The 27,700-nt window shown below is 50.7% G+C and overlaps 1 protein-coding gene and 1 long non-coding RNA gene across 2 annotated transcripts; one reads left to right on the plus strand and one right to left on the minus strand.

Annotated features, from left to right (window-relative positions):
• Positions 1-6,149: 6,149 nt before the first annotated feature.
• Id2 (inhibitor of DNA binding 2) lies at positions 6,150-8,387 on the plus strand. Its single transcript, XM_052745783.1, is given in 4 exon segments — positions 6,150-6,197; positions 6,199-6,513; positions 6,815-6,878; positions 7,718-8,387. Coding segments are annotated over 3 exon segments (405 nt in total). The 5' UTR covers positions 6,150-6,164; the 3' UTR covers positions 6,872-6,878; positions 7,718-8,387.
• LOC128115277 (uncharacterized) lies at positions 7,582-14,770 on the minus strand. Its single transcript, XR_008220100.1, has 2 exons — positions 12,222-14,770; positions 7,582-11,141 (listed from the first exon to the last, which is right to left on the minus strand). It is a non-coding gene; the product is annotated as an uncharacterized LOC128115277 (long non-coding RNA).
• Between the last annotated feature and the right edge of the window lie 12,930 nt (positions 14,771-27,700).

Below are 27,700 nucleotides of genomic sequence, written 5' to 3' on the forward strand. Positions count from 1 at the left end.
CGCAGATACCATGCTCCATTTAAGAAGTTCTCAAAAGAAAATTAAAATATAAAATACAAATAATAAAAATAAAAAACGCACGTATGGCCTAATTCAGGCGCCTTTCCTCCAGGCTTCTGCTGAAGGGCAATGTCCACATATCAACAGGCCACGCCCAGTGCCACGGTGCCAAGATGACAACAGGATTGACTTAGGGACTCCAGCAGTCGGACCCACCCAAATCCCTGGGTCCAGCTGACAAGCCCTGAGAGGTCCCGGCTTTCTTAGTCCACCGCAGTCACCTTCTGAGGATGTGGCCCCAGGTCCTGCCCTTTTCTCACAGAGCAAGGCACAGAGACACGTGCGGGGGGGGGGGGGGAGCGGGGGGGGGGCAATGATTGGCACGTGGTGAGGGGAGGGGTCGCAAGACCCTCCAAGGGTGTTTTCCCTTTAACTGTAGAGAAGTCTGTGAATGACCACGGGAGGAGGGGGGAGTCTCTGGAAAGAATGCCTAAAAATTGAGGGGAGGCGGGAGGGGGGCGTCAAACTCTTTTTTAAAACAAAGTTTTCCCACCTGGATTCGCCCCACCAATGACCGCCTAGAGGGATGATGAGCCCAGTGGCCCGCAGAGCTCGCAAAAGGCAAGCGCACCCGAGCTGCGGGCGCGCCCACGGAGCTCTCGGGGCCCCACCCCGCCGGGGGCGCGGCAGGGGTGCCCCAGGCGCACGTGGTGCGGGCTGCGGGCTCGGGTAGACTGCAGTGGTGGACTTGGCTGACTGAGGCTGGCCGGCGTGCAAACGAGGCTGGAGCCAACCGAGGCGGGGAGGGGAGGGCGGGGGAGGGGCGGGGGGGGAAGCGCGCACAATGTGTTTCTTGTTAGGGACTCCCAGGCCGGGCCAGGTTTTGCTTTTGGTGCGGTATTATAATATTAAGAAGCAGTTTGATTCCGGACAAGCCCGCCCTTGTTGCAGGCTGCTTGCGGGTTCCCACGGACGCCAGTGGGCAGACGCGGGTGGCCGGGGCGCTGCGCTCGTCTTGGCGCGGCGGGCTGGGGGCGGGGGGGGGGGGTGCGCCCAGCGGGCTGCGGCCTGGGGTCCCCGCGGTGACCCCGGCTCCCGTGGTGGCCCGACCCGCGGCTCGCGCCTCCCGGTGGCGCGCAGACTCGGCGACGCCAGCCCCCAGCTCTCGCCAGTTCGCAGGCGGCCAGAGATTGTTTTCCAAGACCGTATCGCTCGGTCCAGTTAATTTTCTTTTTCTTTTTTTTTTTTTTTAATTTGGTGACCGGAATAAAAAAGTCCCAGGAAAATCCTTTGTGAATGCCAAATGTGACCGCAAATCGGAGCACTTCACAGTATTGGTAACAAAATATTTGTGGCGCTCCGTAGTTAAATCGGACCCTCCCCACCAAACTTCCCAAGCTTTCTTTGAACCTGGCTGGAAAGTGATCCTCTAAAAGGGGATCAGAAGGTGGCAAGCAATTGGATTTGGCACTTTACTTTTTATTTTATTTTATTTTTTAAACCTGAGGCTCGAGATAGGCAGGTAAACAGGACCGTGCCGGAATCCTAGAAGGAGTTATGGCCGGAATTGTGGCCGGGCGAGGGCGGGCCGATTTAAGGCTAAGCCATTGTAGTAGCAGTGGCGCTTCGCTAATGCCATTTATTAGCTGTGTGAGACACGAAGTGTAAGAGGTTAGGCGAGTTTTCAAAAAAAAAAAAAAAAAAAAAAAAAAACTCAAAGAGAAAAATAAACATCCTCTTGTTTGCTTTTCGTAGTCTTGCTCATTTTCCTTCAGTCCTAGCGCCCCTCATCTAAGGCCTTTTTAAACCCAAATTAGGTTTATCTGGTTGCAGGATAAGGGCTCCCTCTTGCCAAGGTATTAAATAAACACGTAAAGCAAAAACTCGAATCCTTATGCAACCCAGATGCTGTTTCCTCGAAAACCACTACAAACCCGGATAAGCCAGATAACAGCCCCGGCGGGTTGCGCGCCCCAACCCCCTCCCCCAAATCCCCAGCACTCCCGCCCTCACCCTTGGGTTTTAGGGCCAGCAGAGGACGATTGTATTTGGGATCTTTTCTGCAGGACAGGGGATTAGTAACTGCCGCTAACACTCTCAGCCGTGGATGAGCACCCTTGAGGGATCCGGGTGCCATAAACTATCCGGAAACGTTGGCATCTGGTTCCTAAAAGGGATCTTTCCCTGGAGATAAACCCGGGGGGAGGTGTCTGAGTCTCCAGGCTGACTTACAAGTTTCTGGACTCTTGGTGGTGTCAGGCGAAAACTCAGCACTAGGAAGAGGCTCCCCCGCCCCCGCCCGCCCCGGCTTTTGTAGCGGAAATGAGCACGCAGATGCGGGAGCCGCACGCTGAGGCTCCGAGGAGCCCAGGACCGCAGGCAGCGCGGGGCATCCTACCATCTCAGGGTGGGGGTGGGGCTGTCCTGGAAAAGCCTGATGCCTTTTGCATAACCACTAAGGATTCCTAAGAGAATGTCAGTAGAACGAGGTGCATGTGTGTGTGTGATGGGGGGGGGGGGGGGTGTGGGATCGCGGATAGGGGTCCTTCAATTTTTTTTTCCCAGTCAAAGCCATCTATCTAGGCAAGGACCAAGGAGATTCAGAGGAATAAATAAATCTTGCCCCGAGATCAGACAGCGACCTCCTTCGCATCCACTCCTACCCTCCCGCCAGAGCCCCACGCCTCTGTTGCAAAAACAAATGAAATAAAGCAAAACCTTTTTTGCTTTGGCAACGTCTAAGCCACATTAACGCCCCCTCTTGCGAAGGAAGATTTCTTTCTTCTCCCTCTGCTGGCTTTATTTTTTTTTTCCCTCGATCTTCTACCCCCCCCCACACACACACACACACACATCCACCCACCCTCTTTCTCCTGTTCTTTTCTTCTCGGTCCTCCTTCCTCCTCCCCCCCCCCCCAAAAAAAAAAAAAAAATCACTCGAAACTTAAGACGTGCAGAGGCTGCAGGTGCGCGCAGGCTGACGGCCCGGTCAGGGCGAGCCTGGGACCGCCGGGCCTTGCAGGCATTGATCAGCTGGGGCGCGCGCGCTGAGTGACGGCGCGGTTGCCATGGCAGCCGCCTGAGCGGCGCCGCGAGGACAAGGCTGCAGGGCGGCGTGAATGGGCGGCGTCACGCGCCTGGCGCCAGAGAGTCTGCTCCGGGGCTGCGGCTCCGGCCCCGCCGCGGCCTGGCCCGCGCGCCGCCGCCGCCGCCGCCGCCGCTGCCAATTCATCACCTGTCAGGGATCACTCGGGGGGTCACGGGCGGAATGGACACAGCTGTGAGAACAAAACCGAGGGGAAGAAAGGCGAGAGCTCCCAATTGCGCCAGATGTGCAAGAGAGGGGACCTCGAGGCTCGCCCCCGCCGCGCCGGCTCCTCCCGCGCGCGCGCCCCCCCTCCACCTTCGCCTCCCCGTGGCATCACGCGGGGATGGTAGCCAAAGGGGGCTGCGCCGGGACCTGCTTCTGATTACCGCGCGTGGCCTGGACACGGTGGGGGATCCGGGAAGGGGGGTGTGCCTGGTAGCAGGGCTCAGGGAACTCCAGAGCGGGTCTGTCGCTTTAAGTGGGGGGCGACCCAGTGGGTAGCTGGGGTGGCCAATATTTCCACCCCCTCCCCAGCGCCCCGCCGGCGGAAGCCCTTCACACCTTCCCACCACCCACGGATCCCGCCCTTGCTGCAGCTGGGCGCGTCCTGCAGCTGGGACCATTTGAACTTCGGGGCTCTCAGATGAAAATCCACATCCATACCAATTGGCACATTTTTATATGCCATTATAAGCCGCCCTCCCCCCCCCCCCGCAAAAAAAAAAAAAGGCTCCCATCCCATTCCTGGCCTCCAAACATAATTTTAAGAAATGTCAGCCCGGGCTTGCTGTGACAGACTTAAACTAGTAACTCCGGCCTTTTCTCAGTCATTGACTTATACAGTTTCACAATCCCCTTAAAAATGATCTTTAAATGAATGCAAAAAAAAAACTGGGTAGTGTGCCAACAGAATCGGATTCAGCGCAGCCCGGCAGACTGGACTCTGGCATGGCAGCCAGAGAAAGAAACGCCAGAGAACTTTCACCATATTTAGCAATTTTACTATATCAGGGTACAAGAATGGTCTTGGGAGAAGGCGCTCATGCGTTGTAGCTGCCAGTGTGTCGAGCGAAGCTGCACAGCGCTCATTATCATCCAGCCCAGGGCCTTTTCTGTGGGGATAATGAGGCTGGCACGGGCGCTAACATACGGTGTCCTTGGAAAAAGCTAAGAATGCGTCAGTACCGCAGGAGATGCAATGTCCAAGAATCATAAGTAATAATTTGAGAATCCCAGAGATGTTTGTTTACATTGGCTATTATTGTAAAATACTCAGAGTATAACATCATGAACCAAAAGTGTCAAAACAAAATCTGTTCCGCGGTGGCACGTATGTGACTGAAACACATGCACACAGAGTACATCAAGAGGCTCGAACTGTGTGTGTGGGGGGGGGTGGGGGGCTCAGATAGCAAATCCCTTCCAGGCTTAATAACCGAGGCAGGCGAGCCGCCCGTCAAGCGAACGCTGTCGCGGAGCTGCGGGCAGGCACTGCTGCAGGACTTGCGCAGATTTCCCTGCAGGGCAGCGTCCCCTCTGCAGCCTCCACACTGAGGTGGCCGGATCTGACCACCTCCAAGCCACCACGGGACTCTGCCTCCCTCGAGAGAAGCCCTGGGGGCACATGGCTGTCACGTGGAGGTCAGAGATTGCCTGGCCCACCAGCTGAGGAATTAATCATTAATTGAAGGGAAAATACTGTCCCGTCCCGTCCCGTCCCCCCCCCCCCCCGACTACGGAGCTCTGCCCGGATTCTGCCTTCTTCCTCTTTCTCGTATTCAGAGGATGTGGTGGATGGAGACAAAAAAGAGAAAAAAAGAAGTCAACATGATACTACCAGTTTACCCTTTCTGGGTTTTTTAATTTTTTTGTTTACAGAAATATTTTTCCTCTAATACACGGTAGTCTTCTGCAAAGCGAGAATTCAGTCTGAACTGAAGTACTTGAGTCAAGGGCTCCAAACTTTCTAAAACGTAGCTGCATCCAGAAAAGGGTGCCGACAGATTCCTAACCTCAGACGTAACAGAATTTCCTTTAAAAAACAGCGATAAGCTGTCAGTCAATAGCTGGGACCACCTACCTGACAAAGAGCTTCCCAAGAGCTGTAAGTGCTGGAATGTGACACCAGAAATCACAATTTGTGCATAATTAATCGCATCACTTTGCCACCTACACTGAAGGGCACAGACCAAGGGCAGTGTATGTAAATGTAGTTCCAGTGTGCAAACCCTACTAATGACCTCTGACTAATGGAGTCATTATACTAAACCCTGGCCTCATTCTTGGAGGGGCGGAGAGGGGGAGAATCCTGAACGTGCCGGGTCCCCCGGGGGCTCCTCTGCGGTCTGAGGGAGACCGCACGGTGTTCGCTCCAACTCCTCTGTCACTGGAGTTTCCGAGCAGGCCTCCCGCGTTGCTCCAAGTTGCAAAACCCCAGGCTAAACCTGTCCTGAATGTGGACGTGGGTAGTTCCCCCCCCAAACACAGCTTTCTTCATCTTAAAAGAAGGAACTCACTCTACAAACGTGACTCCCTAACGGCGCGCTTCTTTTCCTCTCTGCAAAGGTCGCCGTCTTCCCTGACGCTAGCGACCTATGAGTTCCCCTCGGCGGAGCGGAGACCTTAGGGCTGCTGGCAGCCCCGGGGCCGGGGGATGGCTCGCACCGGGGACACCTCCAGGGGTGGAGGGTCCTAACCACTCCGGGGATTGGAATCAAGCGGGCACACTTGCACACCCGGGCCCCCCGGGGCTCCCTGCGCACACTGTACTCGATTTACCACCCCAGCTGGGCTCGCGCCCGCTCCTCCCACCCCACGGGCATTGGCTGCAAACGCGGAAGGACCGAGCGCTCGCGCTCACCAATGGGAGCACTCCCTCGGCATGATGGACGGGGCCGCTTCCACCAATGGCGGCTGAGCGATGCCCGATCGAGTGGCCCGGGCGAGCGCGCATAAAAGCCGCCCCGCCCCGGCTCCCGCTTCATTCTGAGCCGAGCCAGGTGCCGCGCAGCCAGCTCAGCCCCCCCAACCCCCTGCGGCGGCTCCCTTTTCCCCGGCCTCTCCTCCTCCGAGCAGCATGAAAGCCTTCAGTCCGGTGAGGTCCGTTAGGAAAAAACAGCCTGTCGGACCACGGCTTGGGCATCTCCCGGAGCAAGACCCCGGTAGACGACCCGATGAGTCTGCTCTACAACATGAACGACTGCTACTCCAAGCTCAAGGAACTGGTGCCCAGCATCCCGCAGAACAAGAAGGTGACCAAGATGGAAATCCTGCAGCACGTCATCGATTACATCCTGGACCTGCAGATCGCCCTGGACTCTCACCCCACGATTGTCAGCCTGCACCACCAGAGACCTGGGCAGAACCAGGCGTCCAGGACGCCGCTGACCACCCTCAACACGGACATCAGCATTCTGTCCTTGCAGGTGAGACTCGCTCGCCCGCCCAGTACTCCCCTCCCTGCCCGTAAACTCCCGGTCGCCCGACCTGTCACTCTTTTTAAAAGCCCATTGTGGAGACGGGCTCATTAACTTTATTTTTTTAAGAAAACTGTACATTGAGCCTCCTGCGGAATCGCTACTTAAGTTCTTCTGTGTGGGTTGCGTCTCTGCATGGTAGCGTGAACCTGTTTAATGGGACTTGTTGGCACTTTCGTAAAAGGAGGAGGGAGGCTAGCCTCTTCTAAGATTGTCTAATATCCCTGCCTTTTATCTTCTTTCTCTCCAGGCATCTGAATTCCCTTCTGAGCTTATGTCGAATGATAGCAAAGTACTCTGTGGCTGAATACATGGTGAGTGTTTGCGGGGAGCCACCTCCTGTGTGCGCGTTTTGGTAATGTGCTTGTGTGTGTCTGTACAGTGTTTGATTTGGTAAATGCATGCTTCCCTCGCTCTGTTATGGGTGCCTCCTGTCTTACCAGATAGGCATGAAGGGGCTTGTAGCTGTGTGGTTACCCGGGATTACAGAACATTTGCCTTTAAAAAAAAAAGAAAGAAAAGAAAAGAAAGAAAAATGCCAGGAAGTTATGGCAGGTAAAGTGTTATACTGGCTTTCTGAGCCCAGAGGTGGTACTGTGAGGTACGAACCTCGGCTGTAATTAATCTTATCTCCACAAATTCTATAGTGATTCCCCCCAAACGGCAAGCGTCTGAGATTTCTTGAGCTAGCCGAGGATTGCTGCTACCCTGAGCCTTTACCCCCTGTGCTCTGGGATCCAGATTTTCCCTATCTGTTAACTAAAGGGCTGTTTTCAATCAAATAATTGTTACAAGAAGCACCCTGGCGCCTGTGAGCAGGCTGTTAGAGGTCCAAATAGGAGACTGGGTTTGGGAAGTTTTCCCCTCGAGTCTCTGCTATTTTCATGTTTAATTTGTGCTGGGGAGGCCGGGTATGTGTGCCGCATCTGGACGCCAGGGTTTGGTTTAAATGCTCACACTGTGGCTTGCCCGGCGCCAGGCTGCCCGCCTCTGCCCTTAGGTTACTCTCCAAGCTGCTTTTCTCCCCCAGTCTTTGCAGACGTCTGGGGACTTTTTTTTTTTTACTTTCTCTTTTTCTTTTGCACAACAAGAAGTCTACAGGATCTTTTTAAGTCGCTGAACTTTTTTTGTTTATTTTCAACCATTTCACCAGGAGAACAAGTTGAATGGACCTTTTTAAAAAGAGCGACGGAAGGAAAACTGAGAGTGATCATCTTCCCCAGGAGCTCTCCAGCCTGGACTGTGATACCGTTATTTATGAGAGACTTTCAATGCCCTTTCTACAGTTGGAAGGTTTTCTTTATATACTATTCCCACCATGGGGAGCGAAAAACGTTAAAAATCACAAGGAATTGCCCAATCTAAGCAGACTTTGCCTTTTTCCAAAGGTGGAGCGTGACTACCCGAAGGACCCAGTATTCGGTTACTTAAATGAAGTCTTTGGTCAGAAATGGCCTTTTTTGACGCGAGCCTACTGAATGCTGTGTATATATTTATATATAAATATATATATATATATTGAGTGAAGCCTTGTGAACTCTCTAATTAGAGTTTTCTTGTATAGTGGCAGAAATACCTATTTCTGCATAAAAATGTAATGACGTACTTATGCTAAACTTTTTATAAAAGTTTAGTTGTAAACTTAACCCTTTTATACAAAAATAAATCAAGTGTGTTTATTGAATGTCAATCGCTTGCTTTATTTCAGACAACCAGTGCTTTGATTTTTTTTATGATGCTATGTTATAACTGAACCCAAATAAATACCAGTTCAAATTTATGTAGACTGTATTAAGATTATAATAAAATGTGTCTGACGTCAATACCAGGATTCTGAATGATTTTTGAGATGGCTTGTGCTTGCCTGGGCCCCATCTTCTGTTCCCTCTCTCTCTCCCCGTCTTTATCACGTATGTGTTCCATGCCAGCTCAGCAAACCAAAACATTGTTGCTGCTGGTAGGGATGGTGGGGACTGAGAACTCACACACCTAGCAGCGGTGCCTGTGCATTGGGACAGGGAGGCCATTCCCTTGAGTTAGGTCACGGACAGTCTAGAAAGTGTACAGTCTAGAGAGCCTAGTGTCTGGGTGTGCAGAGACGCTTGGAGCAAGATCCAGATTTAGAAGGGAATAAAAGGGCCTTGACCGGCACAGTTTGCCTCTGGGAATTTAGCTGTCAAACCTGGCCAGGAACACCCAGCCCTGCCCCTCCCTCTCTTCCTCCACCTGTGGCTTACCCAAGCCTGCCTGGGCCAGCTGCTTTCCCAGCCCCATGGCTATTAAGTGCTCTTTACCCTTGACTGCGCTCTGAGAGGGAAGGCGCAAGAGAAGTCCCTCCCCCGCACCAAAAAAAGGGTATCGCCAGTATTTCCACTAGCTCTCAGAGCCTTGAGGACACTGGGCCGCCAATTTAAATATGCATTCTATGGGTGCTTAGATTCTGCTCCCAGATTGGAAGTGACATGGGGTGGGGTGGTTCTGGAAGCTGGTCCTGGGAGTACAGGCGCAGTTCACGGAAAGGATGGGACACGGGGCACCTCTCACCTGGTGCCACTTTCTGGGCCAAGCAGGTGTTTGGGGTGGCGCCTGCTAGTCTGCCTTGGCTGAGGTGTTTCCTGGCCCCTGACACCAAATCCATCATGGTGAGTGGAGGGGGGGGCAGCTTCGGTTCCGGTGGCCCCCGCCTCTTTCCTGCTGCGGGGTGGGGTTCGTCCTTAATGATCACACCAGGGGATGCCTGCTTTGGCCCTTACACCTGGGTTGGAGGCTGCCCCGAGGGGCCAAGGCAGCCGCCCAAAACACTAGTCACCTGTTGCCTACTATAGCCCCTGTATGCACACCCGGCCAACCAACCCAGCATGCAGTGCGTCCCCCCACCCTCCCCAAAAGCGGGAGGGAAGTACGAGAACAAGTTGCTGCCCCACCCCTATCCCCAGCCTGGTGACGGCCGCTTCTCATCCTCTGCTCGGGTGGCAGTGCGGATCTGGACCCTGAAGTGCAATCGTGCTATCTGAACGACAGGGCCCTTCGGAGCGCCTGTGGGGTCTCTGGACAACCAACGCCGGCTTGCAACCCTTGAATGACTCCTAACCCGCGGCAGTCCTGGCAAAGTGGAACCTTTGGAGGGGGACTTGGAACTGCGGCCGGTCGCGCCATGGAGGCCGAGCGCCACCTGCTGGCAAACATGAGCATCGCTGCTGGCCTATGGTTCTGCGGCTCCCGGGCGTGGGTGCTGGGTGCAGGTGACTTGGTCCTCAGCATTATCCTGACCACGCTCTCTGGCCATGTAACCTTCTAGGGAAATGATTGCTGTCATCATCGCTAAAGACTCCGCCTCTAGCGCCGTGTATACAAAGCCGTTCCACCTCAGAGGTCTTTAGCAGCGTGCTTCTCCTGTCTAACTTTTGCCTTTAACGTTCTTTTTTTTTTTTTTCTGGAATTGCCTAATGCCTTTTCCTCAGAACCCCAAATGTTACCTTATCAGGATAGGATGAGAGTGAGCAACATTTTCTTACTCCAGATCTTAACGCCATTTTCCCCTCCACTGTGTAAGATGTAGGTCCAGATGGTTCATGTACATTTTATCAGTTTTTTGAAAAATTCTTGCAGCTTCTAAATTTGGGGGATTTTGAGAATTTTGAATCATAACACGGTGGCAAATTTAGTAACATTCTCATACTTCATTTGTTAATTTTTTTCCCATTATATAAGTTTTAAATTTCCTTTCATTGATTTATTTGTGGTGCCGGAATCAAACGCAGAGCCTTAGTAATCCGAGGCAAGTCCCCTACCGCCAAGCCACCTCCTCAGACCATGATGTTATTATTCAGGAGGCTGTCTGTCCTTCAACAAGCTGTGGTTTCTAAAATAACTCGAACGTGATGTCGGATTTGTTGCTGTTCTTTTGTTTCGTGGCTGTGTCCACCACAGACTCTGGTGACCCAGTATTTTATTTGTACTTGTGAGAAATAAAGGACTGGCCTTTTTCTCACACTATCCTACACTCGGTTTTAGAACAACAGTCACGCTAAGTTCAAAGGATGAGATTGGTGGGTTTGTTCTCGGCGCCGATGCCGTGGTTAAATCCTGAAGAGACGGGCAGATGTGAATGTAGTCCTTCCGTGGTACAGAAAGTGGTCCTGGATGTGCCACCACGGCCAGTCGGTGGACAAGCCGATTGGGTCTGTCATTGCTTCCTGTCGGTAGGGGGCTTCCAGGTAGAGCCGACCCAACAGCAATGAGCTTAGGGGTGTTGTCAGTCAAAAACTGTTACAGGAATCCTTAAACTCAACGATCCCTTGCCCCAAACACACAAGTCCTCCTTAGCCTGACTTCTTCTGCACCTTTTGGAGTTCTCATCGCTTGCTGTTAGAAGGGGGGGCTCCAGGCTTCGGGTGTCTCTCTAGTTTATGGTAGAACATAGGACAGCTCTTCCTGGGAGCTAGCTGAAGGCCACGCTGTCTTGAAAAAGAATGAGGGGTAATGACCTATAGAGGACCTTGACCTGAAGTGTAACAAGCAGAACGATCCGGCCGATAGCTAGGTCTATAGTAATAATAGTGAGCCTGGGAACTGTCCTACAAGGAAGGGGGAGGAGTCAGAAACCCCTGACCCGAGAGTCCAGTCAACCTTCCCTCCTGCCACCCAGGGGCTTCCGGGTGGTACGACTCCTGCCTGTTAATTACCCCTGATCCCGTGAGTAAATAATTGCAATAAGCCCATTGGTTCATCCTTCCTCTAAGCTGGGAGTGCCTTCTCTATCCACACGCATAGACATTTTTTTACATCTCCCCAGGAAGAGTCCCACAGCACATGGTAGACTGTGGGAGGTCTTTCTGTACACTGTGAATATATGTTGCTCTTATTAGTTGATAAATAAAGCTGTCTGGCCAATGGTGAGGCTGAATAATGTTAGGCTGTACATTCAACCTGAAAACAGAGATGAAGAAGGGCAGAATCATAGAAGATACCATCCAGCCACTAAAAAAGCAAGATGCCAGCAGATTGGTAATGCCACAGCCACGTGGCAAAATATAGATTAATAGAAATGGGTTAATTTAAGTTGTAAGAGCTAGTTGGTAATAAGCCTGAGCCATCGGCCAAATATTTATAAATAATATAAGCCTCTGAGTGATTATTTGAAAATAGCTGTGGGACCAGGCAGGACAGAAAAAAGCCTCCAATTAATTAGTTTTATAGGGTAAATGCTGAAAGATCAGAGAGACAAAGGAGCAAGCCACAGCCACCTCTTACCTCACCAACTCCTCAGACTGAAAGGGCTGAACCCCTGCCTCCACCCCACCGTATCACTTCCTCTCTCTGCTCAGCCATATCACTTCCTGTTTCCTCCTCCCAAGTGCTGGGATTAAAGGCAGGTGCCTCCCAAGTACTGGGATCAAAGGTATGAGATCCCAAGTGCTAGAATTAAAAGTGTGTGCCGCCATTGCCTGGCCTCTAGTGGCTGGCTCCACACTCTGATCTCCAGGCAAGCTTTATTTGTTAGAGCACAAACACGGTATCACCTTAAGCAATGGCAACAAGATGATCCAGGAAGCCTAGGGATGGGCGTCCTGTTTAGTGAAGTAGGCATCGTGAGGAGATTCCCTAAGGGCACACACAAGGAAAGAACAGAGCATCAGCTAGCACTGTGCACATACCTGGGGCAGCCCCTGGTGAGGGGGAGCCCTCTAAACAAACTGGAGCTTTGGCCAACAGAGCTGAAGACAAGATGTGGCAAGCTGGGGAAGCGGACTGTATGAAAACATAAAAATTTAGCACTGATCTGAGACAGGCTGCTAAAACAGCCCAGCTCCACACTGCTCCCCTCGGAAACCCACGTCTGCTCCTTCCCTGTATGGCACACCCAGTGGGGCCCCTCCCGTGGGTAATTTGGGGTCAGGCAATTCCTGGTAAGAGAGTTAAACAAAGCCAACTTAAACCGGTACTGGGCACAAGCTCTGTGAGTGTGACTGTCCTTGAAGTGACCTGTCAGGGGAAAATTCCTATTTAACATCTCATGACATATGCATGGATGGGTCCTACATATGCTTAAAATTATGGATCTACGCCCAATGCGTGAACAGATTGTCCGAAGTTATATCACAGCTCATCTGTCGATCAGGTTAGGATCAGCCCCATTGCTGACCCTTCAGATCAGTTCCTCCCTCCACCGAAATTCATTAAGAAGCAAAACAAAACACAAAACCCTACAAAGAACCAAAGCTCTTGAGCTACATGCTTACCCAGGCCAACTTCCAATTCTGCACAGTGTATTCTATGCTAAACTCAGACTTTTAGTAACTAGATACTTGAATATGGTCACTGTGTCTTGTCCAATCTGTTGTTTTAGACACCAAGAACCTGGACTCTGTGTCAAGGTGCACACACACACACACACACACACACACACCGCCCATCTCAGCACAGGAATGCAGAGCTTCTTTTCAAATTCACAACTACAGCTTGCCCTGACCTGGAGTTGAGACATTAAGAGTTAATTAGGATTGAAATTAAGATTCTGGCGGGTGACACCCTAAGGACCTGATGGACAGAAGTAAAGGGTTTCTTTTGGTTTTGGTTTTGGTTTTGGTTTTTTATAGAGAAAACGCACAGAATTCTCACATTTAATGGTAGGGTAAAAAGTACTTATAATTTTAAAATATAACCAAGACTGGAAACAAGGTGCTGGGTGGGATAAGCAGCCTGTACAGCGAAGAGGAAAATCAAAAACGGAAAAACTATAGAGCGCCTAAACTATGATCGGCCAAGTGATCAGAAAAAAAAAAAAAAAACACATTAGTTGAAAACAATTAATTAATGAAAGTAAACAATGAATGAGTTGAAAAAAATAGTTGAAGTGTTACATCTCAAGCTCTGGGACAAATGGCTGAGGTGCCTATTTGACATACCCGAGTGGACCTGGCTGCCAGGTTCTCCCAGCATCCCTCACTCTCTACCTGTTACAGGGTATGGCCTGCATACCCCACCCTCTACCCTGCCCCCCAAATCTCCAGCCCAGATCCTGGGCTGCCCTTCCCCCAGAGGCTCTTCCCTATCTACTCTGGACATTTCGGTTACCCACCGCTTTTTACCTTTCGCCCCCGGGGCTGCTGCGCCTGGTTCCCTCTCCCCTGCCTCCTCTCCTCACACGGCTCAGGGTCACGTCCACTCTGGAATCTCCCAGACATCCCTGCCTCTGGCTATCCCCTCTCCCTTTTGTCTGCAATAAACTTTCTCCTCCACCATACCAAGGAGCAGTCATGTCCTTCCTTTTTAATTCCTTTTTCCATTCAATAAGAAAGCCACAAAATGCTCTATCGGAACAGTAAGATTTCAAAAGGAATAAGGTAGATGTAATACGGCCACCGAAACTCTGCACACGGTAAAATCCAGGTTAGGAACTACTGAAGAAAGACTCGATAAACTGGACGATAGGCCCGAGGAACATGTACGCAGGAGAAAGATACCACAAAGTGAGAGGCACAAGGGAAGGAGGAGGTAAGAGAGAAGAGCCACGTGGGGAAGGCTTGACCACAGCTGCAGCCACGAAAAGGATTCATCACTGCCAGCAACTGACCGTCAGGCATGTCGGTTCTTAATCAAGGTAATATTCTACACACCCAACTGCACAATAAAGAATAGGAAACACACACAGCTTGTCTCCTGGGCTAAGAACGCCCCTCTCCATACCTGCTCCTGTCCTTGGTCCACGGCACAGTCCTGGCATCTCCAGCATGCTGGGATTTCCCCTGCCACCGAGGGTGCGTCTTCACCCACGGATTTCTTGCCTCCCTTCAGGGACTGCGATCCTGCCACATGGTGCCCAGCCTCAGCCTCTCTCCACGACCCCTTCAGCCCTCCAGCTTCCTTCGGGGCTGCCCCAACCACTGCCCCGTGGGAGAGTCCAAACAATACCAAGACTGACTGTCAGCCTGTGATGCTCTGGACCACAGCTCCGTGTGCTGACCCTAAGGACATGCTTTCTTCCCAGATTTTGACCTCAATGATGCGGATCTCTTATCAAACCACAGCTGATTCTTCAGCTCCAGCTAATAAACACTGATTGTCCCAGTAAGGAAAGGTTTCACTTCCACGCATTCTCAACCCCAAACACCACACCAACAGCCCTGATGAAGTCTTTACCTCCCTCTGAAACTTTGAGAGCCTGGCCTCCATGTCCTGCGTCTCTCAGCATTCGGAGCTCATTAAACTCTGACTATACAACAGTCTTTTTAAAAAAAAGAAAAGAAAAATGAAAGAAAGAAAGAAAGAAAGAAAGAAGAAGAAGGAAAGAAAGAAAGAAAGAAAAAAGCTCCAAATACTCCCACAATCCTCCCCTAAAAACACAGCCTGGTCAAGTCCATCAAAACAATATCCAACTCTAGATTTTACAGTCCACTGAGGGAACCCAAGGCAGGAACTCAAGCAGAGGCCACAGAGGGAATGCTGCTAACTGGCTTGCTTTCCATGGGTTTATTCAACTTACCTTTTTTTTTTTTTTTTTAACTTTTTTTGAGACAGGGGTCTCACTATGTAACTTTAGCTGGCCCCCAAACTCACAGAGATCTGACTGCCTCTGCTTCTGGAGTACTAGGATCAAAGGTATTCACCACCACACCAGCTCAGCTTGTTTTCTTCTTATAAATCCCAGAACCACCTGCCTAGGGACGGCACCGCCCACAGTGGGCTGGGACCTCAATCATTAATCAAGAAAATGGCCCCACAGGCCATGTGATAGAGACAGTTTTTTCAGTTGAGGTGCCCTCTTCCCAGGGGACTCTGGTTTATATCAAATTGATGAAAACCGAGCAACTGGTCCCTTGAAGTTACATAGGCATCTCTTCATTAACCCAGCTGACCCTAACCTAGAAATCTACCCAGAAGTTATATTTGCCCGACTATGAATTAATACTGCACCAAGTCAATGGATTCAGCATCTTTCTCCTTCTTCCTGACTGTTTTCTTCTCTTGATATTTTTTTTTGGGGGGGGGGAGGGGCAGGCATGGAGTTGCTCACCTTGTAGCTCTGACTAGCCTGAGAAACTCATTATGGAAACCAGGCTGGCCTTGAACCTCACCGAGATCCACCTGCCTCTATCTCCCAAGTGCTGAGGTTAAAGGTGTGTGCCCCCACGGCCCGGAAAGGGCTCAGACAGGTCCAGCCTTGCAGCCTCAGACACATGCTCTAAGGGCAAAGGAGAGCAGAGAAATCAGACTTCACGTTGTAGCCACGGTGTTAGCCGTGATGGTGGAATCGTCGGGTGTCTATTGTAAGATGAAGATGTGGTTGACGTTCCATGGACCCAAGAGAAATGAAGACAATGTAAAGTCTTGCCCATTGAACCGAAAGTGTTAGTCAGTTTAGATTTGCTTCCCCGCCCCTCCCCCCGGAAAAGTATATGTTTCTAGCTTGCCACAGAAAATGCTTAGTAGAAATGACTGTAAAGCCAGGGTTATCTGAAGCCTTTAGCCTAGGAGAAAGCAGGTTGCCGGGGGGAAATGCCTGACCTTCAGAGGACATGGAATGTTCAAGTAGGGTCAAGAGGAGAGAAAAAGAAAAGAACTCTTCAGGTATCCATGGAAGTTCAAAGACACCAACTATTATTATTATTATTATTGTTGTTGTTGTTATTATTATTATCTATTACTATTATTATTATCATTATTATTATTGTGTGTGTGTCTATATGTGTGTATGATGCGGGGGAGCAGGCATGTGTGATGGCTAAAGTTACCTTTTAAGTTTAAATTACTGTGCTTAGATCTATAAAACACAAAATGCCTCTAACCTGTAAGCCCCTCTTGCGCCAAGGACAGATAACTTCCTGGAATGCTGGGGGGCTGTTCATGTAAGATAACAACCCAATGTTTTCCCTTCTGTAAACAAGCTTGGTTATCCCAACTACACATTGTGTGTGTGTGTGTACTTGATCACACGTAGGCGGGAAGACATAGACAGGAAGACCGTCGGGATGTACGCTTGCCCCTGATTGGATGAAGGCAGGAAAGTATGTAGCTTTGTGGGGTTTGCCTTCCTAAGATCCTGACTAACGTAATTTGGCACCCTGAGAATCCCGGGTACGGACCTGGCCAGTATCCATGGTCCTGGCCTGTATTTAATAAAGCTTGCTTCAACTGTGGCTCAGAAACTGTAGTAGTGGTCTTGTTCTCGCCCAGGGGGATTAACACACACATATGTGAAGGCCGCAAGACAATTCTGTGGGGTCCAGTCTCTTCTTCCACCTTTACAGGACTTCTGGGAATAGAACTTAGGTCTCTCGGCTTCCGTAGCTACCTTGCTGACCCCCAACTTATTCTAAAACGGGATGACTAGGGGGATAATTAATCACTTCCGCCCCTCCCCTGCCCACCAGGGTGAGCTGTTAGGATGATAGTGAAACTCAAGACACCAGAGGTCAGTGTACTGAATAAATTAGCAAGTCAGACTCAGAGGGCCAAAGGGTGTGTGATTTCTTCCGTGTGTGGGAAGGCTAACAGTAGCAAGGATAATAATAATAGTAATAATGATAAGTTGATGATTTGTAAGTTGTAGGATACTAGAGAAGGACTGGGGGGAACAGAGGGGGAGGGAAGAGGAGAAGAGAGGGTAGAAGGCAAACATCAGCTGCGTCCGCCCCAGCAGGGACTCTCTGGGCCCTGACACAAGGCTCCAGCTGCTGAGCAGTCGCTGGCTCCGTTGTTCAGGTCCCTGCAGACCGACCTTGACTTGCAGGGCCCTTGACCTCCTGTCTCTGAGCTGACAACAGCCTGTGTCCCTGACAGGTGCCTGTCGTGGGTCCCACCAGCGGACAGCCAAAGAAAAGTGGTCCAGACCTAGAGGAGCCCCCCCAAACCCCACCCCCACCCCCCACCCCCACCCCCCCAGAGCCATTTTCGGGAGAGAGAGGCACCCCGCTCCATGCTGGCAGAGCGGCCGTGTGTTTTGACCGAGGGCTCCACCTAGAGGCAAGCATTGTGAACGCTGTTTCACAAATAAAAATCTTTTGTAAAATGCATTCCGTTACTCCTCCTTTTACACCTCCTTCTCCCCCATAGTCTCCTTTACCTTCATCTCTCTCTCTCTCTCTCTCTCTCTCTCTCTCTCTCTCTCTCTCTCTCTCTCTCTCTCTCATATGCACACTCACACACGAGCACCTATCTAGAGTCCTCTCCCTCTCCTCTCTCTCTCTCTCTCTCTCTCCTCTCTCCTCTCTCACTCTCACACACACCCACACACACACACAAGCACACACATGCGCGTGCCCACACACACCACACACACGTACACACAAGCACCTATCTAGAGCCCCTCTCTCTCTCTCACACACACACACACACACAAGCACACACATGCACGTGCCCCACACACACCACACACACGCACACACCTATCTAGAGCCCCCTCTCTCTCTTTCACACACACACACACACACACACACACACACACACACACACACACACCTATCTAGAGCCCCCCCCCTCTCTCTCACACACACACCACACACCACACACACATGTGCGTGCCCACACACACCTATCTAGAGCCCTCTCTCTCTCTCTCTCTCTCACACACACACACACACGCACGCATGCACGCACGCACGCACTGCGCACACACACACACACACACACACACACACACACACACAAGCACCCATCCAGACCTGTCACGGGAGGGAAAGCAGCCGACTCTCCCGTCTGGCCTGCATGCAGACAGGCTTCAGAGCCAGCGTTAAGCCGCTCCGTGGCTCTGGAGGAAAGTTCACCAAACGCAACCATCTTCAAACTCTGGCTCAGAACTGCCATGGAAGCCACACCAGGCACAGAAAGGGAAAAGCCGTTCTCAGCCTTCTGATCTTATCGGAGCTTCCTGAAGCGCCCATCAGCTTAAAAAGAAAAAAAAGAAAGAAAAAGAAAAGAAAAAAAAAGCACACATTAAAAATGTCAACTGAAATTGTAACTCCCTAGAGTAAAAAAATTTTTTTTAAGTGAAAAATCTCGTGTTTGAATTTAATCCAAGCTGATTTGAGGAGTTGATCTGATTTAAAATGCCCTCGCTAGGAAACCAATTCCCACCCTCTGCACAGGCTCTGACTCTGTGCCTGACGGGGGCTTCTGAGAGTCCTCCTGAGGCAAACATGTACTCTGTGCTTGCAAACGTCAGCTGACAGGAAGTAATTCCAGCCGTGGCCGGGGCGCACACAGTGTCCCCAGAGACACCCCAGCCTGGCAGAGAACCGCAGTGAAGGAACGGAAGCCCATGGAGGGAAGAACCAAAGTGAAACCCCTTGAGCCGAAAAGTCAATGGCCAGAACGGAAAAGTCACCGTTTATCTGGAGTGCCACTTTACATGGCTGGTCTCCCTAGGTCAACTGTGGTCTAAAGGGAAATGGAAAATTCGCTCTAAAAAGCTCTTACGTATCAGTTAAACACATGCACACTGTACCTTCTTGGGGTGGCTTTACCACACTTAGCTCTGTGGTGGGAAACGCAGTGTACCCAGGGTCCCACTCCAAGTGTCTGGGACCCACCTAGGATCCTGAGCCACGGCCACAGAGGACAATAAGGCAGATGGTGGATGGACTCTTTTTTTTTTTAATTCTGTATTGATTCATTGGGAATTTCACATCAAGCACCCCAATCCTGCTCACCTCCCTGTTCCTCCATATCCTCCCCACACCTCTGCAGCATTCCCCTCCAAAGGAACCCCTCCAAAAGTCAATTAAAAACAAAACAACACACACACACACACACACACACACACACACACACACACACACACACACACAAGCCCCTTTGGTCCTCCATCTTTCCAACACCTCTTCATTTATCTTAATGGTGTTAGAAGCTGCAGTGTGTCACGCAGGACACCCTTTGGTCCAATCAGCCCCACAGGCAAAATGTTCATTGCAGCTGAGTCACTGGTCTGGTTCAAGGCCTCTGGCACACCATCATCACTGGACCCTCACCAAAACTGGTCTTGGATATCTTGCTGTTGCCCCGAGTCATGGAGATCATGCAAAGGACCAGTCTGTTCACGCACTCCAGCAGGTCATAGATGTGGTAGATGTGAGGGTGGACCAACCCAAGGTCCAGGATGTGGGGCTGGGTGGTAGCTGAACTGGTGGGTCAGGGTCACTGCCCCACCCACCCACCACCACCACACACACCTCAGGGCCATGCCATTGGAGCCAGCTCTCCCACACTCCTGTTGAGGGGTAGGACCATCTTTCCCCAAGAGCAGGGGCCAGCTCTCCCATGGGGGTGGGGCCAACTCACGGGCAGCAGGCGCTTTGGGCTGCTTATTTAGATTGAAATGTGTCTACAGGAGGAAAATGTCAAGCCCAGCAGAGCAAGCCTGGCTCCCCAGGGCTGTGCAGCTCTCACGGACCGACACTCTCTCATCAGCATCCACGCGTCCCCTACGCACCAGTGGGGATGGCATTCCTGCAGGGGGGCGGACACGTGATCAGAAGTCACACCGCCAAAGGTCCAGGTGATAAGGGCTATGAGGACAAATGACGGGCACAGAGGGAGAGACGCGAACTCAAGACCAGCTCAGCTACAGTCCTGCGGCTCCAGACCCATGTCCTGCCCTGGACTTGGAGGCGCTTTGAACTCTGTCTCAGCCAGTTGGGGTGACAGATGGCAGCTCCCGAACACCTTCCAGGTAGCAAGGGTGCTGCTGCTTTTTTTTTTTTTTTTGCCTCCGAGGCTTTCTGTCCAGCTGCGCTTCCCAGAAGCCCCACCGGACACTTCCTCATCCCGGCCTGCTTGTGGCACCCACTCCAGAGCAGCCTTTCTAAGACTGGAAAAGCGGGGTGGCTGTCCCTCCCCCAGCCAGTAATGACCCCCGGTGAACGCTCCCTCCATGAGGTCACGAGCTCAAGGGCTGGAGATGCTTCCTGCAGCGTTTTATTTTATTTTGTTACCCGTTGATAGTCGATTAATTGAAAAAGTGTGTCCTCTAGCCAGGTCCAAGGCAGCTGAGGGTTCACCCAGTGCATAGGCAGGATGCCTGGGAGGTAAGACACAGTGCCGAGGACACGGCCCAGCACCACAGGAAGGGGAGAGGCTGGAGACGCAGTAAAGGAAAGAGACGCTGGCTGGCAGCCGTCCTTGTCACAAGCTGCAGCAGCCAACACCTTTTCGGGTTCTCACTCACAACACACACACATACACACACACACACACACACACACACACACACACACACACACACACACACACTCGTACCACCAGCTTAATGAAAGAATAAAAGATAAAATTGTCAGAACGGCAACACTCAGACTTCATAGCACACGTCTGATTCCACAACAGCTTTGCAATACTCACAAATAATATTACAACCAAAGTGTGAATAAAATAACACATCCCCCAAGATGGCCCTGCCAAGCTGGGCCATGGGCAGCGCAGACAGACAGTTATCCTGACAGGGATGCTGTGGCTTACTCAGTGTGTGGGAGTGTGCATGTATGAGCATATGCGTGTGCACATCTCTGTGTTTGGTTGGCTGGGTTTTTCTAAGCAGGGTCTCATGTAGTCTATACTGTCCTGGAACTTGTCATCCAGGATGATCTTAAACTCCTGATTTTTCTGCCTATACCTCTCATGTTCTAGGACTATAACCATGAGCTTACCGTGCCCAGCAGTTTGGTATTTGAGACAGGGTCCTTCAGCCCAAAGGTGACCTCCCACTGGCAATCCTCCTGCCTCTGCAACCCCAGTTCTGGGGTCACAGGTGTGTATGACCACATCTAGCTTTGTCTCCACTTTGTTCTGGGTCTCTGGATCAAAAGAGCGGTAAATGGATAAAGCATGACATGAAAACCTGAGGACCAGGGTTCAGATCCCCAGAATCTGTGTCAAACATAAGCACATGTCACGGTCACATGACATGAAAACCTGAGGGCCAGGGTTCAGATCCCCAGGATCTATGTCAAACATAAGCACATGTCACAGTCATCTGCAGAGACAGAGAATGCCCAGAACAAGTGGCTGGTTGGACTGGTCCATGAGCGAGCTCTGAGTTCGACCGAGAGACCCTGCCGAAGTAAATAAAATGGGAGTGGTCAAAGACACCTGACAGCTTCAAGTCTTCACCCGTGTGTGCCACACACATGCAAACACATGTACATACATGCATGCATACGTACACACCTCCCCCGCAAGTGAAATGAAGACTCATCCAAGAAGCTTAGTAAGCAAGTGTTGAGGTGATTGATGTCTGAGAGGCAAGCAGGACGAGGCCTCACTCACCAGCTCCGCCAACAGGCTGTCTGCAAAACGGACCAGTTATTAACCTGGAGGTACATCTCGTTTGCAAGAACTCAGCACATTAAGCTAATTTGTTTCTACATTTGATGGAATTGTTTCCTCTCGGGATTTTCATAACTGTAATTACTGTATTGCAACAAATGCTGAAGTTGAATGCCTCAATTACAATATATTTTTATTGTTATCCTGGGAATCAAAAAGAATCCATCTTTCTCAAAAACCTCTACCCTTTCTGAAACACACATTTCTATTTTCAAAATTTCTTGCAATAATACTTCCTCATAAACTCCTCCACTTTTACCCTCCGATTGAGCTGTAAAAAAGCATGAGTCTATTTGCTAACATATGTGTGTGTGTGTGTGTGTGTGTGTGTGTGTGTGTGTGTGTGTGTGTGTGTGTGTGTGTGTGTATGGATGGATGGATGGATGTATATGCACATGAGGAGCTGGAGAGGCAGCCCAGTGATTAAGAACTCTTCCCGCTCCTCCAGAGGACCTGAGGCCAGTTCCCAGCACCCACAATGAGCAGCTCACTATGTAACTACAACTCCAAGGGATCTGATGCCCTCTTCTGACCACCGAGGGCACCACGTGCACTTGCCATCACACACACACACACACACACACACACACACACACACACACACACACACACCTGGCTCTGTCCCCTGCCCTCATATCCTGTCCTCCGTGCTTTCGGTTTATGTGGTTTATGCGCTGTTGGGAATTGAACCCGGGGCCTCACGCATGCTAGGCAAGCGCTCTACCAACTGAGCCACAACTCCAGCTTCATTTTCTTTCCCCACCAGCCTCAGTTTTTAACCTTCTGGAGACTGCCTATCCAGACAAACCCCAGAGAAGCACAAAAGGCATGGGCTGGACACTCAGGCCGTTGTCAGTCCTGGGTCCAGTTATTGTTACAATGTCATGTTATTAGCCGGTCGCTTAGGGATTGTGGCTAAATTTGATTTTAAAGGTGTTATCTGACCATAAAATACAGGGGTTAGAATCGGGGGTACTGCTCAGTGGGTAAGAGTGTTCACTGTGAAAGCCAGGCGATCGGAGTTCGAATCCAACAGCCACATGAAAAGCCAGGTGTGGTTGTACATGCCTCTCACCCCAGCACCCTGGGCTGGAAACAGGTGAATCCCAGCATTCTCTGGTACGGCGACAGAACCTGTCTCAAAAAATAAGGCAAAGAGAGCTAGAAGGCAGCCGATGTGTTCCTCCAGCCTCCACGTGCACACATGTGCTCAGACACAAAACAGTGGTTGAGGAGGCAGCAAGCTCTGTGCATGATGGGCACCCAGCCACAACTGCAGCCCATTTGTAACCCCTGAACTTGACTATGGAGCAGAACTTGATTCAAGAGCAGGAAGATCCAGCCTGTGGTTCCAAAGGTGTCCCCAGACCTCCGAATGAGTGTCAACTTCACACAGCAAAGGTGACTTTGTATCTGGGATTAGGGTGCAGACTTGAGCTGGGAACGGTGGCTGTGGTGGTTTGAATAGGTATGCCCCCCACCCCATAGACTCATGTGTTTGAATGCTTGACCCATAGGGAGTGGCACTATTAGAAGGGGTGACCTTGTTGAAGTAGGTATGGCCTTGTTGGAAGAAGTATGTCACTGTGGAGGCGGGCTTTGAGGTTTCATATGCTCAAGCTATGCCCAGTGTGGGACTCAGTTGCTTCTGCTGCCTGAGGATCAAGATGTAGAACTCTCAGCCCCTTTTCCAGCACCATGTCTGCCTGCGTGCTGTCATGCTTCCAGCCGTGACAATGATGGACTGAATCTCTGAAATTGTAAGCCAGCCCCAATTAAATGTTTTCCTCTTTAAGAGTTGCCATGTCATGGTGTCTCTTCACAGCAATAGAAAGCCTATGACAGTGACACTTGCCTGTAATCCCACATTCTGAAGGCAGCATTAGAGGTATCACTAAAAGTTCAGGGCCAGCCGGAGGTGCATGAGACTTTGTCTCAAAAAAAAAAGGTGCCCCCAACAAAACTTGATTCAGATTTGGGGTAAGATAGCACCTTGAGTTATCCCAGTAGCCCAGATAACATCTCTCAGCTTGGAGGACTTTTCCCAGACAGTGTGGATCAAAAAGGTGCTATGAAGGTGGAGGTCAAGGCCACCTGAATGCAAGGCCTCTGCACGCTACACAGAATGGGTAGGAATTCTCTCCTGGGGACTCCAGAATAACACCATATCCAGGAGGGCCCTGTGAGACCGGAGGAACCCCAGCTCACCATCTTGGGAGACAATCAAGCCAAAATGCTGCTGGATCCCAAAGGCCTGTGGAAAAAAAAACAGGACCCCAGGCTTGGTCATCCAGATCCTGCATCCTGGAAAACACACACACACACACACACACACACACACACACACACACACACACACACACACTAGTGCTAACGACTTCCACACCTCCAAAGCAATCTGTGTGGTACAGATACAGTGGCTCCATCGTAGCACATCCTCACCAAGGTGAGTGTCACTGAAAACTCGTAACAGCTGGGGACCAGCATGGAAGTACGTGCCTGTAATCCCAGCACTCAGTAGGCAGAGGCAGGAGGATCACTACAAGTTCAACGTCAGCCTGCATTTAAAGGACTTGCTGTGCAAGCAGCAAGCGTGGACCAGGGTTCAGATCTCCAGAAGGCGTGTGAATGCCTAGTAGACATGGTAACCGTAATTCCAACAGCCCAGCCTCAGGGACTGGGTATGCCGGGAGCAAGCTGGCTAGTTAGATTATCCACATTGGGAAGCTACAGGTTCAAGTGAAAGGCCTTGACTCAATGACTAAGATGAAAAGTGGCCCAGGAATACTCCAGACATCAACATAGGACTTCTACACATGTACATGCAGACATGTACACACACACACACACACACACACACACACACACACACACACACACACACACACAAAGAAAAAAGCCAACCTGAGCTACAAAATGAATTCAAGGGTATCCTGGGCTAGAGAATGAGGCCTTGAGGGGAAATAAAAGCCTAATCTAGAATGTTCTATAGAATGTGATCTTCAGGGCTCCCTTTAGAGGAAGGGCACTGTCCTCTTTGGTGACGTATTGTGTCCCCCAATATACTGTGTCTCCCAATAAAATAAAACTTGCCTAGAGATCAGAGGAAATAGCCAGCCACTACATAGAAGTCAGGCAATGGTAGCACACACCTTTATTCCTATCACTTGGCAGGCAGGGATCTGTCTGGGTCTCTGTGAGTTCAAGGCCACACTGGAAATAGAGCCAAGCATGGTGGCACAAACCTTAAATTCCAACACTAGTTAACCATGGAAGCCTGGAGGTCTGTACAGACAAACAGGAAGTGACAGAGCTGGGCAGGAAGAGGAAGTGATGTATCTGGACAGAGAGCAAATCAGATGGCAGAACAGCAAGGCATATAGGTGTGGGTAGACAGGAAGTAGTTCGCATATGGAAGCTGCAGAGTAGGTGAGGTGAGGTTAGCTGTGGCTTTCCCTATTTCCCTGATCTCTCTCAGGTTTGCACCCCTATATCTGGCTCCGTGTTTTTTATTAATAAGACCATTTAGAAATTCTATAGCCTCTGAGTCATGTGACCAGAGGTCCTGCTGCTACTGTGACATGAGGGACACTGGGCTTGTGGGAAGGGACCCACTGACATCACGGGGAGAAGCAGCCAGGAACAGGAAGGTCTCCTGGGACACAAAGGGGGACTCAGCACCCAGGCTCATCGCTCACTGTGAAGTTTCTTGTCACCAGCACCACCTGCAAAGGTAGCCCGGGTCTGCATCGTTGATGACTGTGCCCCGTCAACATGTCAGAAAGCGGAGAGAAGGGGACGCTGGGGCTCTGCACGCTTTCACCGATTTTTTATTTCTCGCAGCCCATGGGACGGCATCACCCACATCCAGGTCTTTTCTCCTCAGTTAAACCTCCCAGGAAATGTCCTCACAAACATGCCCAGAGGTGCGCCTCCTAGGTGATGCTATATCCATCCAGTTGGCAGTGGCGACGACCTGTCACTCATGTGCTATGTCAGAATGAGTTCCAACAGGAAAAAATGGTAAGAGACAAAAGCTGGGAAGGGGGGGGGGGCGCCATTGAAAATGACGTTTTTGACTCCTAAAGGCGGCCCATGCCCATGTTTTGATGCTGGTGATCACGGCTATCAAAGGGCCCTGCCAGCTAGCCCCTTGAGTGCATTTACAGAATAATGTAATGTTTTGCCTCCGAATCTATTTTGCAGACATTTAAACCGATACAAAAATTTTAGATGGCAAGAAAGAAACGTGTGAGAATATACGTATTTTCACATGCCGTTAAGGGGTTTGCATGAACAAAAATGTTTAGGGATTATAATTCTAAAACACTTGATCTCTTTCTGTTTCAGACTGTGCTCGAGACATCAGCTCTCATGTTAGAACCTACCCCAGATGGGATGCTGTAAGACAGCCATGATACACTGTGTTGCCAGTATTCTGTCTTGTCATTCTTTGGGGTTTGGGTGGGAGGGAACTAATCTCCATCAGGTGTTATTTTAACTGTATTTTACCAGTGATGAAGATGAGGATGAGCATGCGTGGTGTATGTAAGAGGTTTTCTCCCCACCCCCGGGTAGTAAGTTTGTCCACCGACACAGCAGGCCAGATCAAGCCGAACTGAAAAAAATCTAACAACAGGTTTATTTGAGCAAAGCAACTCCTGGGCAAGTTCTCCAGTCCCAGAGATCGAGGCTGGAGAAGCCCCATCCTCGAACTAAAGCAGGGAGACTTTATAGGTTGTAGGCAAGAGGTGGTGACGTGCCCACCACAAGCTGGGTTTGTGCCCAAGTATGGTCAAAGGCTAAGCAGTTAGGCAGGGATTGGGGCTGCTGGCGACCCCAGGGGAGAAAGTCACAACAGTTGCTAAGAATGTGGAACTGGGCTTTTTGGTAGCTTTTTCTTTGTTGGGAGACTCTGAGTGGGCGGGGTTTAGAGAGACAGAGACAGAGAGAGACAGAGATAGAGAAATGGGACTTTCCGGATCATGCAGGGGTGAGCTGGAGGTTCCAACAGTATGAACGCCTGTGTGTACAGGAGGCATCATATGTCCTGTCCTGTCCCCCTCCTCTCAGGGTCTCTCACTGAACCTGGAGTGAGGCTGCAGCCAGCAAGTCCCAGCATTCCGTTTGTCTCCATCTCCACAGTTCTGGGGTTATGGGTGCATTCAGGTTTTTACATGCTGCTGGATCTGAACTCGGGTCCTCGTCGTATGCAGCAAACGCTCTCCTTCACCGGACCACTTCTCCAGCCCTAACCAGATGTGCTTGCATAAGGTGCATCATATAGTTGTGGTCAACAGTGAGTTAGCGGCTGGGGCATCTCAAAGCTGTTCTCATACACACTTATTATAATTTTGAGACAGGGACTCATTACGCAGCTGTGGACAGCCTGGTACTCACTCTGTAGACCAGGCTGGCTTCGAACTCCTAGGGAGCTGCTTGCCTCTGCCTCCTGGGGCCGGGATTGAAGTTGTGCACCACCTTTAATGGCTGATGCTGGCTGTCATTGGTCTATACTACTGTTTTTTCCTGCCTGGGCTTCCTCACAAAGTGGCGGCTACAGACAGAGCGTGGAGGTCTTCAGAAACCCCCCAGGGAATTGCTTTTTTCATGAGCCGGTCTTGAAAGTCATGGGGCATCACTGCTGTTCCCTCTCACTGGAGGGAATCATGAAGCCCCTTCCCTTCAAGGGATCGGGGCCATGGACAGCACCCCTCCCGGTACTGGGACGGAGCATTGGAACTTCGTGTACAGCCACAAAGACTTTTGTAGCCAGTTTTGGAAACTACAAACAGCTGAGGATCACGCCAGGCGAAGA

Source organism: Peromyscus californicus, unplaced genomic scaffold (assembly GCF_007827085.1).
Source record: "Peromyscus californicus insignis strain IS unplaced genomic scaffold, ASM782708v3 Scaffold_1__1_contigs__length_55948999, whole genome shotgun sequence".
NCBI classification, from domain to species: Eukaryota; Metazoa; Chordata; class Mammalia; order Rodentia; family Cricetidae; genus Peromyscus; species Peromyscus californicus.